This window comes from Gossypium hirsutum, chromosome D04, assembly GCF_007990345.1.
Source record: "Gossypium hirsutum isolate 1008001.06 chromosome D04, Gossypium_hirsutum_v2.1, whole genome shotgun sequence".
NCBI lineage: Eukaryota > Viridiplantae > Streptophyta > Magnoliopsida > Malvales > Malvaceae > Gossypium > Gossypium hirsutum.
In genome coordinates, this window is record NC_053440.1 from 46,882,510 (window position 1) to 46,897,434 (window position 14,925).

The following is a 14,925-nucleotide window of genomic DNA, read 5'->3' on the forward strand; positions in this document are numbered from 1 at the left end:
GGAGGATCTGTAATTCCATGTTAAGCCTTACCATTATCCTTTACTTGGAGACCAAACTGACTATTTTACTTGGATGATGAATGAATTTATGGGATAGTTATTGAAGATATTTCAAGAGATAGATTCAGCCTTTTACTAAAAAGTTTGATGCTTATCAAAAGTTGTTGAAGAGACTCTTGTATCAGCGTATAAATAGGTTATTAATCGACTTCTTCTTTAGTCATTCAGGGATGTATTTAGACACTCCTTGTTTAAGGATTTTTATGGAGATGTATGTAATGTGAGTTATTTGGGGAGAGTGATTTGTAACAATTTGATTCAACTTTAGAGCTACAACTATCCATTGGGAAAGGCTAGATTGGGCTTTAGCCAATAGTTGTCTTGGATGAATTTTAATTAAAATCATTCTCTGAGCAATACTCCACAAAATAGGATTAGGGAATCTAAATTTCATTAAGAAATATTGTGTCTTGATTCTCTCTCTACTTATCTTTTTTACTCGTGTTATGGATTTATGTTTATTTCTATCATTGATTTGCTTCTTGCACAAATATATTGCTTGCATTCTACTAAAACATCTATTTAAACACCTGTCTGAACATTGAATTGAACTAAGAGTAAATTGAGGTTCTTACATTTACTAAAATGATTTTATCTCATGTAAGGATTTTAAATATTTAGCTTAAACTCCACTTTCCCGAGTTTGGGTTTCTCGAATTTGTTAAAGGTAATACATTTTGTTTATTTAGAAAAGAGTTCATGCTACCAAGACTTTGTTGTTAGAAGGAATTTATCAGAGTCTTGGCACAAGGCATAATATTAGAGTATTCATGGATCCATGGATTCCAAATGAAACAAATTTTCATGTGGATTCTATTCCTTTAAAAGACATACAGGATTTGCTAGTGAGTGATCTTTTTACTCCCGATGGTGACCTATGAAACGTTTAACTAGTAGAGGGCGTATTGGCTCCATATGGCGCTAAATGTATTTTGAAGTTATCTATTGCATGTACTAAGCCAAATGCTAGAGTTATTTGGCATTTCACTTGTACAATGGTGTATGAAGCTAAACTAGGTTATGCACTAGCAATAAACTATTTGTCCAACATTATGAACTTGGCAGTTAATGGTCATTGGTCTTCTCTATGGAATTTGGATGTCCTTATAAAGTTAAAGACTTCTTGTGATGTTGTATGCATCATTTTCTTCCTTGTAAGGGACAATTGGCTAAGAGGGGTTACCCCATAAACCCCACACACTCTCAACATGGCTTGGTTGATAGCATAGAACATATTTTGCTTGAATGCCCTATAGCATTGGATGTATGGTGGAACTTTAGGCTTGTTGTGGATTTTTTATCTGTTATGCTTTTCTTCATTTTATCCTATCAATGAACAATGCCTTTACTAAGCATATGTGATGGCAACTGCTTGAAGCTTATGGTTACATAGAAATCTTTTTGTTTGGAAAAGTATTAATTAATGCCTTGTATCTCACTATCATTTTTGTGGAAGATAGGTTTTTGCAATATTGGACGGAGACTTGTTGCATCATTGACTATGTGCAAATAACCCATTACTATAAGCACGACTAGTAATGGTTATTGGAGTAGACCAGATCAAAACTGCCTCAAATGCAATGTTGATGCAGTGGTGCACGCTTCACAAGATGCTTCCTCATTTGTTATTATTATTTGGGATCACTCTATAGCCTTCATTCGAGGTTTTTTCTTGAATGCGCAAAGAGTGTCTCATGGAGGTCAATCGATTAAACAAGGCTCATTCGACCCACTTGAACTAGCACAATCTGTGGAACATGTGGAGAAGCTCATGAAGCACTTATGGAAAATTAGGACTACCTTGGTAAATATGGAAAGTAATATTAGAAGATTTGATTTTGTAAACTTAAAGGACTGAGTCAATCCCTTAAGATTCTCAATTGTAGATAGGCTTTAATATCGATCATTGATGTAATTAAATCTGTACAGTTGGTTTTGAGGGAGCTCAACTATAAATAGAGGTCTTTCCTCTCATTTCTAATCATCTCATTCTTTGTATTCTTTCTAGAGGAATAGAATACTTTGGTAGCATTTACTCAAATACTTAGCGTGCTTTACTTTATTGATTTTCTATTTTTCGTCGCTTTTTTGCTTTGAGTAGCTTCCACTTTATTTTTGGTGCATTGGAGAATTTCTATCGAGAATTTGAACCCAAAAAATCACCTAAGGCCACACAGATTGCGAGATGAAAGTTCTAGCCCCACGATACTTTACTAAGCATCATATGATGACAGCTGCTTGAAGCTTATGGTTACATAGAATTTTTTTTTGTTTAGAAAAGTATTAATGCCTCGTATCACACTATCATTTTGGTTGAGGATAGGTTCTTGCAAGATTGGACAGAGGCTCGTTGTATCATTGATTGTGTGCAACAGTCCGCTACTGTAAGAATGGCCAGTAATGGTCGTTGGATTGGACCAGACCAAGACTGCTTCAAATGCAATGTTGATGCAATGATGCACGCTTCGTAGGATGGTTCCTCATTTGTTTCTATTCTTTGGGATCATTCAAGGGCCTTCATCTAAGGCTTTTCATATTTGTTTCCTTTTACTTTAGATCCATGTATGGCTGAACTTCTAGCTATTCAAGAGATTCTTTTGTGGCTTAAGGATGAACATTTTGATAATGTGCTTATTGAATTGTATTGTAAGTATGCCATTGTAGCTCTTTGTTTGTCAGCATTGAATTTTTCTGAGTTTGGTGTGGTTCTACAAGATTGCGTTATGTTAAAATCGTTCTTTCAACTTTTGTCCTTACACTGGACATAACGAACTGCTAATAAGGCAGATCACGAGTTTGCTCGAGTGGCCTTATTCTATACTGAACGTTAGACATTGGATGATCTTCCCCATCCTCTTTGCTCTATCTTAGATATGGATCGTTCTTTGTCTTTTTCCAATAACATTGAAAGACATAGGTTTGGGTGTACGGAGTAAGCTTATCGACTTGAGATTTAGGTGTTCATCGGTTTTTGGTTTGCTCTTGTATTGCTCACTCAGTTTTACTTAGAAAAAATATTACTTGTTAAATTTAATGCTAAAATATTAAAATTTAATCCGATTTAAATAATTATCATTAAAAGAAACCATAATTATGTTTAAAACATAGTCGGCTAAACGTTGAGAATATCTATGAATGTTTAAAAAATGTAATAAATTAAATGCAAATTAAAAAAATCAAATTCCTAAAAATGATTAAAAATAAATTTAAAGAAAATAAAAATATTAAAATTTTTTAAAATAATTTAAATAAAATTCAATTTAAAAGTATGTAGTAGCAAAATTACAAAAAAAATATTTAAATTTCCTCAATATTAATATTCTTCTTTTAAGCTATCATACTTATCACTATCTTCTATCCTTATTTGTCAACTTATTTAACTTTTAATACAATTAATTATCTTTTGATGCCCATTCTTTCATTTCACTTTACAAAAAAAATATTATTTTCTTTGCAGAAAACCTCGATTATAGATTTTTAATATGTTAACGATAAACATCTAATCAAATATTTTGTCTAATCAAACTCTTTATATAGCAAGCATTAAAAATTAAATTGAATAAAATTATATTTAAAATTTAATAACATAATATTGTCTTATTATCAATTAAAATAATCTTTCGTCTCTTTTTCGATGCCATTTTCATCACTTCTTTTTCAAATAATCTGACTTCATTCCTTTTTTAGATATATCTAACTTATCAATGTTAACAATCTCAGTTATAAAAGCAAAACGCATCAAACTAAAATTTAATTTTGTGTGCTTCTTTAGATGCTATTTGGAAGTGTTGGATGTTAATGTATATATTTATAGTGTTAAATATTGAGTTTTGCTCATTCCTAAGTAGCACTGAATAAATGATAATTAATTTAAAATCATAATTGTAATTAAATATGGATACAAAATATTACTTTAATATTAGTATTATTTCATATAAAAATATTTTTAAACCTAAACTACGTGCAAAAGAATATACGTCTGTTGAATACAACCATAAAATGAAGAAGGGTTAATTGTCATATTGATTAATTAATTTAAAATAGTAAGTAATTCTACAAAGCTTAATTCAATATTATTATGACTTCATTTTTAAAAAAAATATGATCAAATTACATACACCTATCCAACAAGGGAGGCATTAGATAGACTGAACTTGTAAATGAAGCTTTGCTCGCAAACAAGCACGAAGAATTATGACAAACCCAAATGAACAGATAGCATAAGTATTGAAAGCCATATATTGTAGATTGTCCTTTCAAATATGTCAAAGCCAAACCATCCGATTTTTAGATGTGAAAAGGCATTTTGGAAGGAAGAGATGTTTGCAATAGAGGCAAAGATGTTTAAATATGTTGCGGGAAGAATTGTTGGATTGCCACTTTGTATAAGCCCAATTTTAGCACGGGGCCAACACACTCAAATCAGACCAAATAAGACCAAAAATATCCCACCGACCCAAGGCCCAAAATTAAACTCAAACCCTATGCCCACAACCTACAGTTTTCAGAAAAGAAAACCTAAACCCTAATGCCCCCTTTGCGTCGCTGCCCCCATGTGCGGTGTCAGCACACTCACCGCTCGAGGTCTGCTCCTCTGGTACGGCCTTGCACCAAGATGGAAAATCCTTTCGTTGACCTTACCCCACCTGCAAAAAAGGAAGCAATAGCAGTATAAAGAAACAGTAATATGAACAGTAGTATAAACAGTGCAAATCGGCTATAAGAGCCAAATGAAATGTAATCAAAAAGGGGGGGAACAAAATATTGTATCAAAAAGAAAATTTTTGAAAGAAAGAGTAATAGAAAAACAGTTTCTAAAAGTTATTGTTCTCCGAATTTTTAGCCTTTTTTTCTTCTTTTTAATCAGTTCTTTCTTTAAAAAAACTATTAATAAATAAAAAGGAAAAGGGGTTTACCTGCGTCGCGCCTTAGGAGGAGTTGAACGATTTCCCTTCGGTTCTAGGGTTCGTGGCCACCTTTCAAAGGATTCAGCTTCGAATCCGAATTCTAGGAGAGACGAGCTCCAAACGGGGCTAAAAAAGGCAAGTTTTTGCACTTCCGACTGCCGCTTGCGGCGCAGCTACGGCGGAGGTACGCCGGAGCCTTCGTCGGTCCTAGGCCAGACTAGAGAGAGGGGCCGAGAGAGAATGAGGGCGTTTTTTTTTGGAAAAAGAAGAGGAAATGAATTTTTTTTTCTGAAAACCTTAGTTTTTTTACTGCTGCGAAATGACACCGTTTCGTTCAAGGTTTTTTAACGCCAAAACGGTGCCGTTTTAAGGCGACCCGTCTACGCCCATGGACCCTAAAGATCCGTGTGTTTTTGGACTGAGGGTATATTTACCTTTTCAGTCCTTCCGCTTTTGGGCTTTCCTTCAATCTGGTCCCTATTTTAATTTTTCCTTTTTAAATTTACCCATCTGATTTTATTTTGTTTTCATTTTAGTCCTCCGACTATTTTGTCACTTGAGAACGCTGCGTTTAAGGGATAAAAGGGGAATAATTTCCTATTTACCCCCTTCTTCGCGCACATCCTGATTTGACCCTTTCCAGTGTTTTTGCACATTTTTCTTTACTTTGATTTCGGCCCTTAAATTTTGGTTAAGTTTCAATTTAATCCTTCATTTGTTATTTTAGTTATTTTATTTCTAAATTAATTATTTAAATATTATTATTACTATTATATGGCATCATTAATCTTCTTTTATTATTATTATCATTACTTATTCATTTATGCCTTTTTAATTCCTAAATTTTGTTATATATGTACATACTTACATTGTTTTATTTTATAATATATATTTATATCTCTTTTGTCTTTATGTAATATATATACACCTGCGTATTTTCATTTATATATATACATACTTATGTTTTCATACTTTATAATTTATATTCATATATATATAAAGTTATGCATATTTGTATTTATATATACATATCCCTATGTTTTTTTTTAATTTATAATTTACATACATATATACATGTTTTGAATTTATATGCACATACTTATATATTTTTATATACTCTATAATCCTTATACATATACATATATATACGTATAGACATACATATTTTCATTATATAAATATATATATATACCTACATAGTTTTTGTATTTAATTTTTTTTTTATATTTCATACATACATACACGCGCCCTTATAATATATATATGTATGTGCATGGGCACATTTTTATAACCTATCTATATATACACACATATACTTATATATTTTTATGATCTATACGCATGCCTATATATATATACCCGTATACCTTTTTATATTCATAAATATGTATATATTCATATTTCATACATATATTCTTTTATATATTTTATATGTACACATCAATACCTTTTTTAAATACGTATATGAGCATATATTTTATATTTTTATATTTGTACCTATACATTTGTATTATTATTTTTTAAATATGCATATATAAATACAAACATATTTTTCTACATATTTTTATAGTTTATTGATTTCATCTATTGCATTTTTGTTTCACTCCATGTTTATTTGTTTATTTGTGTATGTGTTCATTATTATTCGAAAAGAATGTCTTAATATTGCACCCATTTATTTGTTGTGATATGATAGATTTGTCTCTCCTATTATTTATTTCAAAGACGTTGTTGTTCATATTATTTATGCTCACATTATCGTATCCATAGTTGTCATTTATCAATGCAACATTTATTCGTACATCAAATGTAACATTACATCAATTTTTACTCAAATTCGTAAAAAATGAAAATTTAAAAAATAAAGGTAATACTCGGTATTTGGGATCTTTGAAAGGATTGAGCCCTAACGTATTAGGTTCCAATTTTCTTCGTTGAATCTAAATAATCGAGAATACTCTTTAACCAAAAAACATAAATAAAAAGATCATTATCGGGAATTCAATACGTTGTGTCCTAATGCATTAGATATGACACGTTGTTTTCTCGAGATGAGGATTTTTCTAAAAAATAATAAAGGCAATATTTTGCATTTGGAAATTCGAGAAAGCGTGCCCTAATGAGCTGGGTTTCAATTTCTTGTTTGGCCAAATAACCAAATACCCTCTTAAAGTTTCAAAGTATGGGTTTTGGAAACCATAAGGTGATCTTGGTTTCGAGAGTTTAAAATATCGTACCCTAATATGTTGGATGTGATATCCTTTCGAAACAAGAGAATCTTAAATTCCACTCATATTGTTCGAAAGTTTTTTAGGATCGTATTTTTAAAATTCTTCAAAGTTTTTAATTTTCGACTTTAAGACATTAACTAATCAACTAGGTACCAATTTTTCGGCGTTACGAGGGTGCTAACCCTTCTTCGTACGTAACCGACTCCCGAACCCGTTTTTTTGAATTTCATGGACCAAAACATTTGTTTTAATAAAATCAAATCGTTTATTAAAAATAACCGCTTTTCAAGGTGATCCAATCACACCTTATTAAAAAGGATTGGTAGCGACTCCCGTTTTCGTTTTCATTTTCAAAATCAAGTCGACCCCGTTTTTATCCAAAAAATGGTGTCATAGCATGTTTTAGACAATTTGGTAATGCAAAGTAAGAAATCCCATATAGGTTGAGGAAAGACTTTTAAGAAGGTTTAAATATAGTATTATTTTTTATTTTTATTGAGAAATTGGAGGCTAAAAGCCTAGCATATGTGTGTCATCATTGTTGATTGGTTAAATTTATGTTTGTGATACTTATTTTTTTGTTTTCAGACTATTTTTTTAGTTGCAGGAAATCATATGTTATTTTTGAAAACTAACACGGCTATTTTACCATTTCGTTTTGCAGTAATATATTTTTAATATAGACTGTATATGGTGAGGTTTAATAACTCACTTACGCTGATTGACAATTAGAGAGTCAGCTATAGTAAGTGTTGAGATGTGAATAGAGTTACTAATCAACCTGGTCATCAAGAGAGCTTAAGGGATCTCTTGAGTAGATCCTTATATTTGTACGGAAAAAAGATGACACGGGCAATGTCTTTTCAATTAAGGAACTTTCAATATTCTTTAGAAAACTGATAATGGTAATAGAGAAAACCAATCAAGATCCAACCGTAGTTGAAAGGTATTTTGAAACATGCAACACTTGTTTGCCAACAATGGAGTAATTAGTAAAGAGAAACATAACTTCAAATGGTACCTGCGCTTTGTGTGGAGTGAAGCTCGAAACCCTTAAACATCTTTTTGTGCAATGTTAGTTTGCAAGAGCTGCATGGTTTGAAAGCTCACTTACAATAACGATAAATTGATTTTGCCTCAACTCAATTTTAGATTTGATCCATCAATGAACATTGAGAGTTTAAAGGCGAGGAGCTTTTAAAAAGTTTCTACGTGCATGCTTTGGGCAACATGGAAGGCTAGGAATGATGTTTATTTCAACAAGTCCACCCCAAACTAGTAAGGTGTTTAACAAATGGTAGGATTAAATCATGGCTTTCTTTTACCTTTTAATAATAGAATCGATAAAGATACATAGTTAGCTGCAGTCCATTCAAGTGATTAAAAATGATATTGATTGAAATCTCTCTCTCTATATATGCAATTAAAAAAGCTTTCGTAGAAATCGTTTAAGAAAAATTGTGATGGAATTTTTTTATCATTTATAAAATTATAAACGAGAATTTAGATTCTTTAAATTGTTAAGAAATGAGAGATCAAATTTTACGGATTGATAAATTTTAAAAAATATCATGTCATTGAATTGAAAATCCTTTTTGACATGTGATATACAAATATTAATACACCCTTTTACTTATCTTTAATCTCGGACTCCAAACATTTTTTTTCAATTCTCGTCATTATTGTTAATGTAAAATATATATATACATATTGCTTAATTAAAGTGCAAAAAGAATAAAATTTTACATAAAAAGGATTGGACCATGTCGGCCCATCTCGAGGCACTATAAATGGGCCCAAAAACAACAATTTCTGCACCAACGCTATCGAGTTCGAGTAAGCACCAACTTCCACATTATCCCGGGGTCGAAGAAATCTTCAAGAAAAAAAAAATGAAGCAGGGCCTTCTTCTATGGAGTCCTTGCTATCTATCTCCACCATCTTTCCACTCAATTTCCCTCAAAATTCCGTCAACCAAACACACTCCGCGACTCGCACCAATCTCTGCTTCTCTTGATTCGACTGACACGCAAGTCCAACTGCAGCAGCAGCTATCAGCCAGGGAGAGAAGGCAGCTTAGAAACGAAAGAAGGGAGAGCAAATCCGGGTACAGCTGGAGAGAAGAAGTTGAAGAGAGGCTCATTAAAAAACCCAAGAAGAGATACACTTCTTGGACTGAGGAACTGAATCTTGATAACTTGGCTCACTTGGGTCCTCAATGGTGGGTGGTTCGAGTCTCCCGGCTTAGAGGTCTCGAGACAGCCGAGGTCACGGCTCGCGTGCTCGCTAGGAACTTCCCGAACATCGAATTTAAGGTAAACAGAGCCAGTATAGTTTGTTGCTATTTCTATTTATCGGCTGCTAGAACATAAGATGCATTGTGTTGTTCGTGTAGCCTTTTATTTTTATGCTGGGATTTATTCGAGGATTGAACTGAAACGTTATTGAGATTTGAGAGAACAATATCAAAATGTTTGTTTGTGCTAACTGTTGCTAAGAGGACTAGACACAGCGGCTAGCCTTGGAATTGGTGTAACCATTGTTATCTCCTCCATTAAGCTTCTTTATATGTACAAACGAAAAGTTGTCTAGGCATTTTAGGCGTTATTGTTTAAGATAGAGAAAAGGTTAAGAATTTGATGCATATATAATATGATTACAGTTACTAGTTCCTTTTTTTTCCCTTCAGATATATACTCCAGCTGTTCAGGAGAAGAAGAGATTAAAAAATGGTTCCATATCAGTTAAACCGAAGCCCTTATTTCCTGGTTGTGTTTTCTTAAGATGTGTATTGAACAAAGAGATTCATGACTTCATAAGGGAGTGCGACGGAGTTGGAGGTTTCGTTGGTTCAAAGGTTGGGAATACGTGAGTGTTGCTTTTTTCCTGTTTGAAAATTTCTAAATTCTCTAGAACCATGGCTTTACAATCATAAGTTAATTTGTTATCTGTTTGCAGTATGAAGATGGCATTGTTTCATACTTCTTTTTGAGTTTCGAAAAATATAAGATTTCTAATGAACCTTTGGAGAGAGTTTTACTATATGATGTTGTTGATTTAAAAATTACCCAATCTAAATAAAACTGTTGGTTTCATGATTCTTTCGTATCTTGTTTCAAGGTATGTTAGGATTTCGAAGATGTTTAAACTATAAAGACAACGCACTAAGACCTGAACAAACCCAAGGACACTTGTATACATTTTTTATGAAAATAATGCTGAATTCAGAGTATTTTATATAATATTCTCTGTTTTTCAGTTTTTTCAGTCAGTATAGTTACTCGTGCATGGTTTGCAGAAAAAGACAAATAAACAAACCTAGGCCGGTTTCTGTTGATGACATGGAGGCAATCTTCAGGCAGGCAAAGGTGGAACAAGAAAAAGCTGATCAAGCATTTCAGGAGGAACAGCAAGGAGAAAATGCTCTCATGTCTGATAAGATGAATATAGAATATAATGTAGATTCCAATGGTGTTACAAGCTCCGTTTTGGACACTAAGCCAAAACGACAAACTAAAAAGAAGTCTGATACTGTAGTAAATGGAGCAAAGTATTCTAAGCAACTAGTCCCAGGTTCAAAGGTTCGCGTATTGTCTGGGAACTTTGCTGAATTTATTGGCAGCCTTAAGAAATTGAACCGCAAAACTGGAAAGGTATGACATTTACAGTGTGAACAAGTGAAGTTACTAAGTCAAAAATAGGCCTGTGCTTGCATACTTTTTGGTGTGAACCGAGAAACATTTATAGCCCTTAATAACCTAAAACATCCTTTCTTGTAATGATGGTGGATACTTATGCATTTACGTATCAAGTTAAAATGACTTTTTAAAATGAAAACATGGTTCTTGCAGGCAACTGTGGGATTTACACTATTCGGGAAAGAAACCTTAGTAGATCTAGATGTCAAGGATGTTGTACTGGAAACAAAATGACATGAATGTGCTCTCCTGATATATCATTACAGTTGAAGGGTAAGATCATTGAGCTAATGTCCTTTCGCTATGGGCATCTTTTAGCCCACATTGTATGTATATCATGGCACGGAAGTCGTAACATACACCTCATCGTTGCTTGCAAACTTTTGTAGATGATTCTCTTAGTTGCTTCCTGTGTCAATTGTATCTTACCATCAGGTAATAGGAAATTTTCTGAATTTGTCTAATCTGTTTCAAGTCATTACCCTTTGATATATCACATTCATATTTACCCTCCAGGATGTATACATTTTTTGTGTACATACAATCCTAATTTGCCTAGTCATTTTAAGAACATTTTTCGCTTTATAAATATGCTTTACAAAGTTTACATTGCAGCTATATCAAACACTTTGTAGATTAATAGAACATATTTCTTGAAGAGGCATCTGGATAAAACTTGAGATTCATGATGTTACTTGTCTGTTTTATATAAAACTGTGTGCTTTCATATGCATGTCTCTGAAGGTGATGCTCTGCCTATTTTTATTTCCTTTCTGATAGTGGATTTGCTCAGGCTGATGCTTGGCTACTGTAAGCTTTCGTTCAGATGGAGTTATGATATTCACTCGTTAATCCTCAGAAAACTGGTTTACATTCCAAGTTGTCCCCTTGCTCCTTTTGTTGACGATATCCTAATTTGGGATATGTCAATTAAGTAGTCAAGGCTTAATGGACAGGCACCTTCGGAAGTTGGAGCTTGCTGTTATTATGGAGTTAATTGATTACTATCATTGAATATGAATTGCATAATAACAATAATGACGTCTCATCATTGTTGTTGAAGTCAGTTGATTACTTCTTTTTTAAATATCAAAGCCTGGGGTTTAATATTTGGTTGTGGATAGCCTCTTTTCTGTTTCTTAGATTGGGTCTTGAGCTGCAACCGAAGGGTAGCTGTACTCCATCTCTTAACTCTTCCTTCACATCTTCCTTGGTTCTGGTTTGCTGGGTACTGCACTGTGTTGTACTGTTAAGTGGAACTTGCTTCTTCTTGTTTCCTTCTATTTATTTATATATTTCTTGGGAGAGCTAAGAGGAACTTCCTTTAAAAGAAAACAATATATATATTTAACTTGTGGAGCAGTTTGGTTTACATCTAGTGCCCCATAATATTAAAGCTTGGTTAACCAAAGGTACATTGATGGTAGTTGCATTAATTATTTAGTTTGTAGTCTAGTGTTTATTAAGATATTGATTACCTTACATCCTCATGGTTTTAGCTTTTAGCTTCTTTCTTCCTCTCGTTATCATTGTTTCTTAAAATTGATAGTATATACCTAATTTATACATTATTCTTGAACTGGCAATCACATGAACCCTATAAATGATAGAAAGTTTTAATGGGATCCGATTGTAGAAGCCATCAATGTAGTAAATAGCCAAGAGCCTAACCTTGGAATTAGCTTTTGCTTCTTCACTATTTTCAAGAGTTACTTTAGGGCTTTGGAGACTTGGCTTTAGCGACCTCACGAAATAATCTAATCCCACTAAGACTAAATTGTCCGGATTTAGGTTATGTCATGACCCGTCTAACAAGTTGAGCTGTGCTGTGAATGCATAATCCAGCATTGTCCTCTTTGGGTACCCACAAGTCCTCAAGGTTTTTCCACCAACACCATAGATTTGAACTTGGAACATAACACACAAATGTGTGTCCACAAGTCCTCAAGGCTTTTGCACCCTAATGTGCAATTCATTAGATTTGAACTTGGAACATAACACACATACGAGTTTACTTTACAGAATGGATACCAATTGATCCAAATCGGGTTCGAATATGTGGAGGCACACTTAAGACCTTGAAGGTCCTATGGGTGCCCAAAGAAGACGGTTCCGGATTATGCTGAGCGACATGGTCCAAAGGACTGGGTTAGGTCATGACACAGATTACATGGTCTGTCTTGGGCTTAATGGTGGTCCTCCGGTGCTGCAGATTTAGAAATGTGAAGGTTTTAACCAAACTAGATATGCCAGCTTCTTCGAAATAATCTGTCCTCCTATCTAGACAAGGAAACAATGCTACCTTTTTACACAGTAGTTGTTATCCTATTTATGTCCATCTTTAATTACTTTAGCTGATAAGTAGCTATCTTCATTCAGCCTGCTTCTTTGTCTCTCTCTATCTCTCTGGTGGATTGCCAGACCACTATCAAGCCCCACTGCAACCTCAATTAACTACTATCCTCTCAGCAGTTGATAAAACCTAAGCTCTTTCTTGGAGATGTTTTTACTATTAGGTTGTCACTGTTTTCATGCATAAACTATGCATATTACTGCGGATGATAATCCTTTTTTTTGCTTAATCTAGGAGACAGGTGTTGGCTTGAAAGATGGTAACTAGTTCCATGTGGGTGTTGTGTCTTTAATCCATTTGTTGATTTCTTGATCCTATTGCCAACCCAAGAAAGAGGGTAAAGATCTCAGCATAACCAACCAAACCTGATAGGGTTTGAGGCTTTAGAAAAAAAATCAATCAAAGAGGCCAAAAGGCAGTGGTCACAAGAATCTCACCTCAAAAGCTAGTGGTCCCCCTCCCTACCCATGTTTCAAATTTAATGCACAAAACAAGTGCCAGTGCTTTGTGGTTCTAAACTTTGTTCCCAAAGGGTTTTGTTCCACCCAAAGTTCATATCCTACCCTGCACCTGTCTTTGTAACCTTAAGCATGTGCTTTGTAAATAATAGAATAGACCATTAAACCAACCATTTTCCATTGGTAAGTTAGGCAATGTTATTCGGATTCAAAATTTGGTCCATATGAATATATTTAGTGTAAGTAATGAATGCAAAGGTCTATTGTCACTCAGATTTAACTACGCCTGACGGCCTTAACCTACTAAAAAAATTTCGGTAGATTCATTCTTCCTTTGCAACCTCACGAGTCATGGCAAGCTGAAGTAAATAGGTATAAAAATAAAAAGCAGGCTTCGTTGTTGCAACAACTGACTACATTTAAGATAACCAACTCTTGCTCATTGTCTAACATTTTTTTTAGAGGAAATAATTGAGAAGTCAGCTGAGAACATACACTCAACGGTTAGTTGAGTCAATTTCAAGTTTCAATACTTAAAACCTTACTTGTGTGTTATTTTGCTGTTCAAGTTGTACGGTTAGAATTTTTGTGGCCAGTATTTCCAGAGGTGAATGTAAGATTACGTTTCCTTAAAAGTCCTTCCTCCCCGCAAAGAAAACAAAAGAAATAAACACTCAATTTTAAAAAATTATAAAATAATCATTAAATTATTTAAAAAATTTTCACTCATTGGACTATTAAAATTGTTGTTGTATGGCCTTCTCTACTTGCACTAATTTAAAACTCATTTTCCCTTTCTCTCTATATTTCATTTTTTCCTTCTATAAAACAACTTTGAACATTATAATCTGCAAACTAAAATTCAAATAACTTTTTTCTTTTATCTTTGACATTGATTGCCAAATTGATCTGGTTAGAAGGTATGTTTTACTTGTCGATGAATACAGATCCATTATATCGATCGTCAAATTATCACTTAGAATTCGCTAGCTAGACTTAAAAAAAAACTTAACAACTCAGTGACTTAAATAAAAATATTTGAATAGTTCGATGAATCATTTTTTTTCTTTCTTTCTTCTTTTTACTTTTATATTTTAATATTTTTCATGGAAATCTTTTAAGGGTAACTAATTAATTTACATAAATATAGTTTAATGAATTCAATGTCAAATATAAATTTAAAATACTTATATATTTTTTTTACTGAAAAAGTCAAAT

At 33.2% G+C, this 14,925-nt stretch overlaps 1 protein-coding gene across 1 annotated transcript; it reads left to right on the forward strand.

Annotated features, from left to right (window-relative positions):
• Positions 1-9,028: 9,028 nt before the first annotated feature.
• LOC107899023 (uncharacterized) lies at positions 9,029-11,418 on the forward strand. Its single transcript, NM_001326869.2, has 4 exons — positions 9,029-9,513; positions 9,888-10,066; positions 10,497-10,851; positions 11,050-11,418. The coding sequence occupies exons 1-4, from the start codon at positions 9,091-9,093 to the stop codon at positions 11,128-11,130; spliced, it is 1,038 nt and encodes a 345-aa protein (NP_001313798.2). The 5' UTR covers positions 9,029-9,090; the 3' UTR covers positions 11,131-11,418.
• The last annotated feature ends 3,507 nt before the right edge of the window (positions 11,419-14,925 follow it).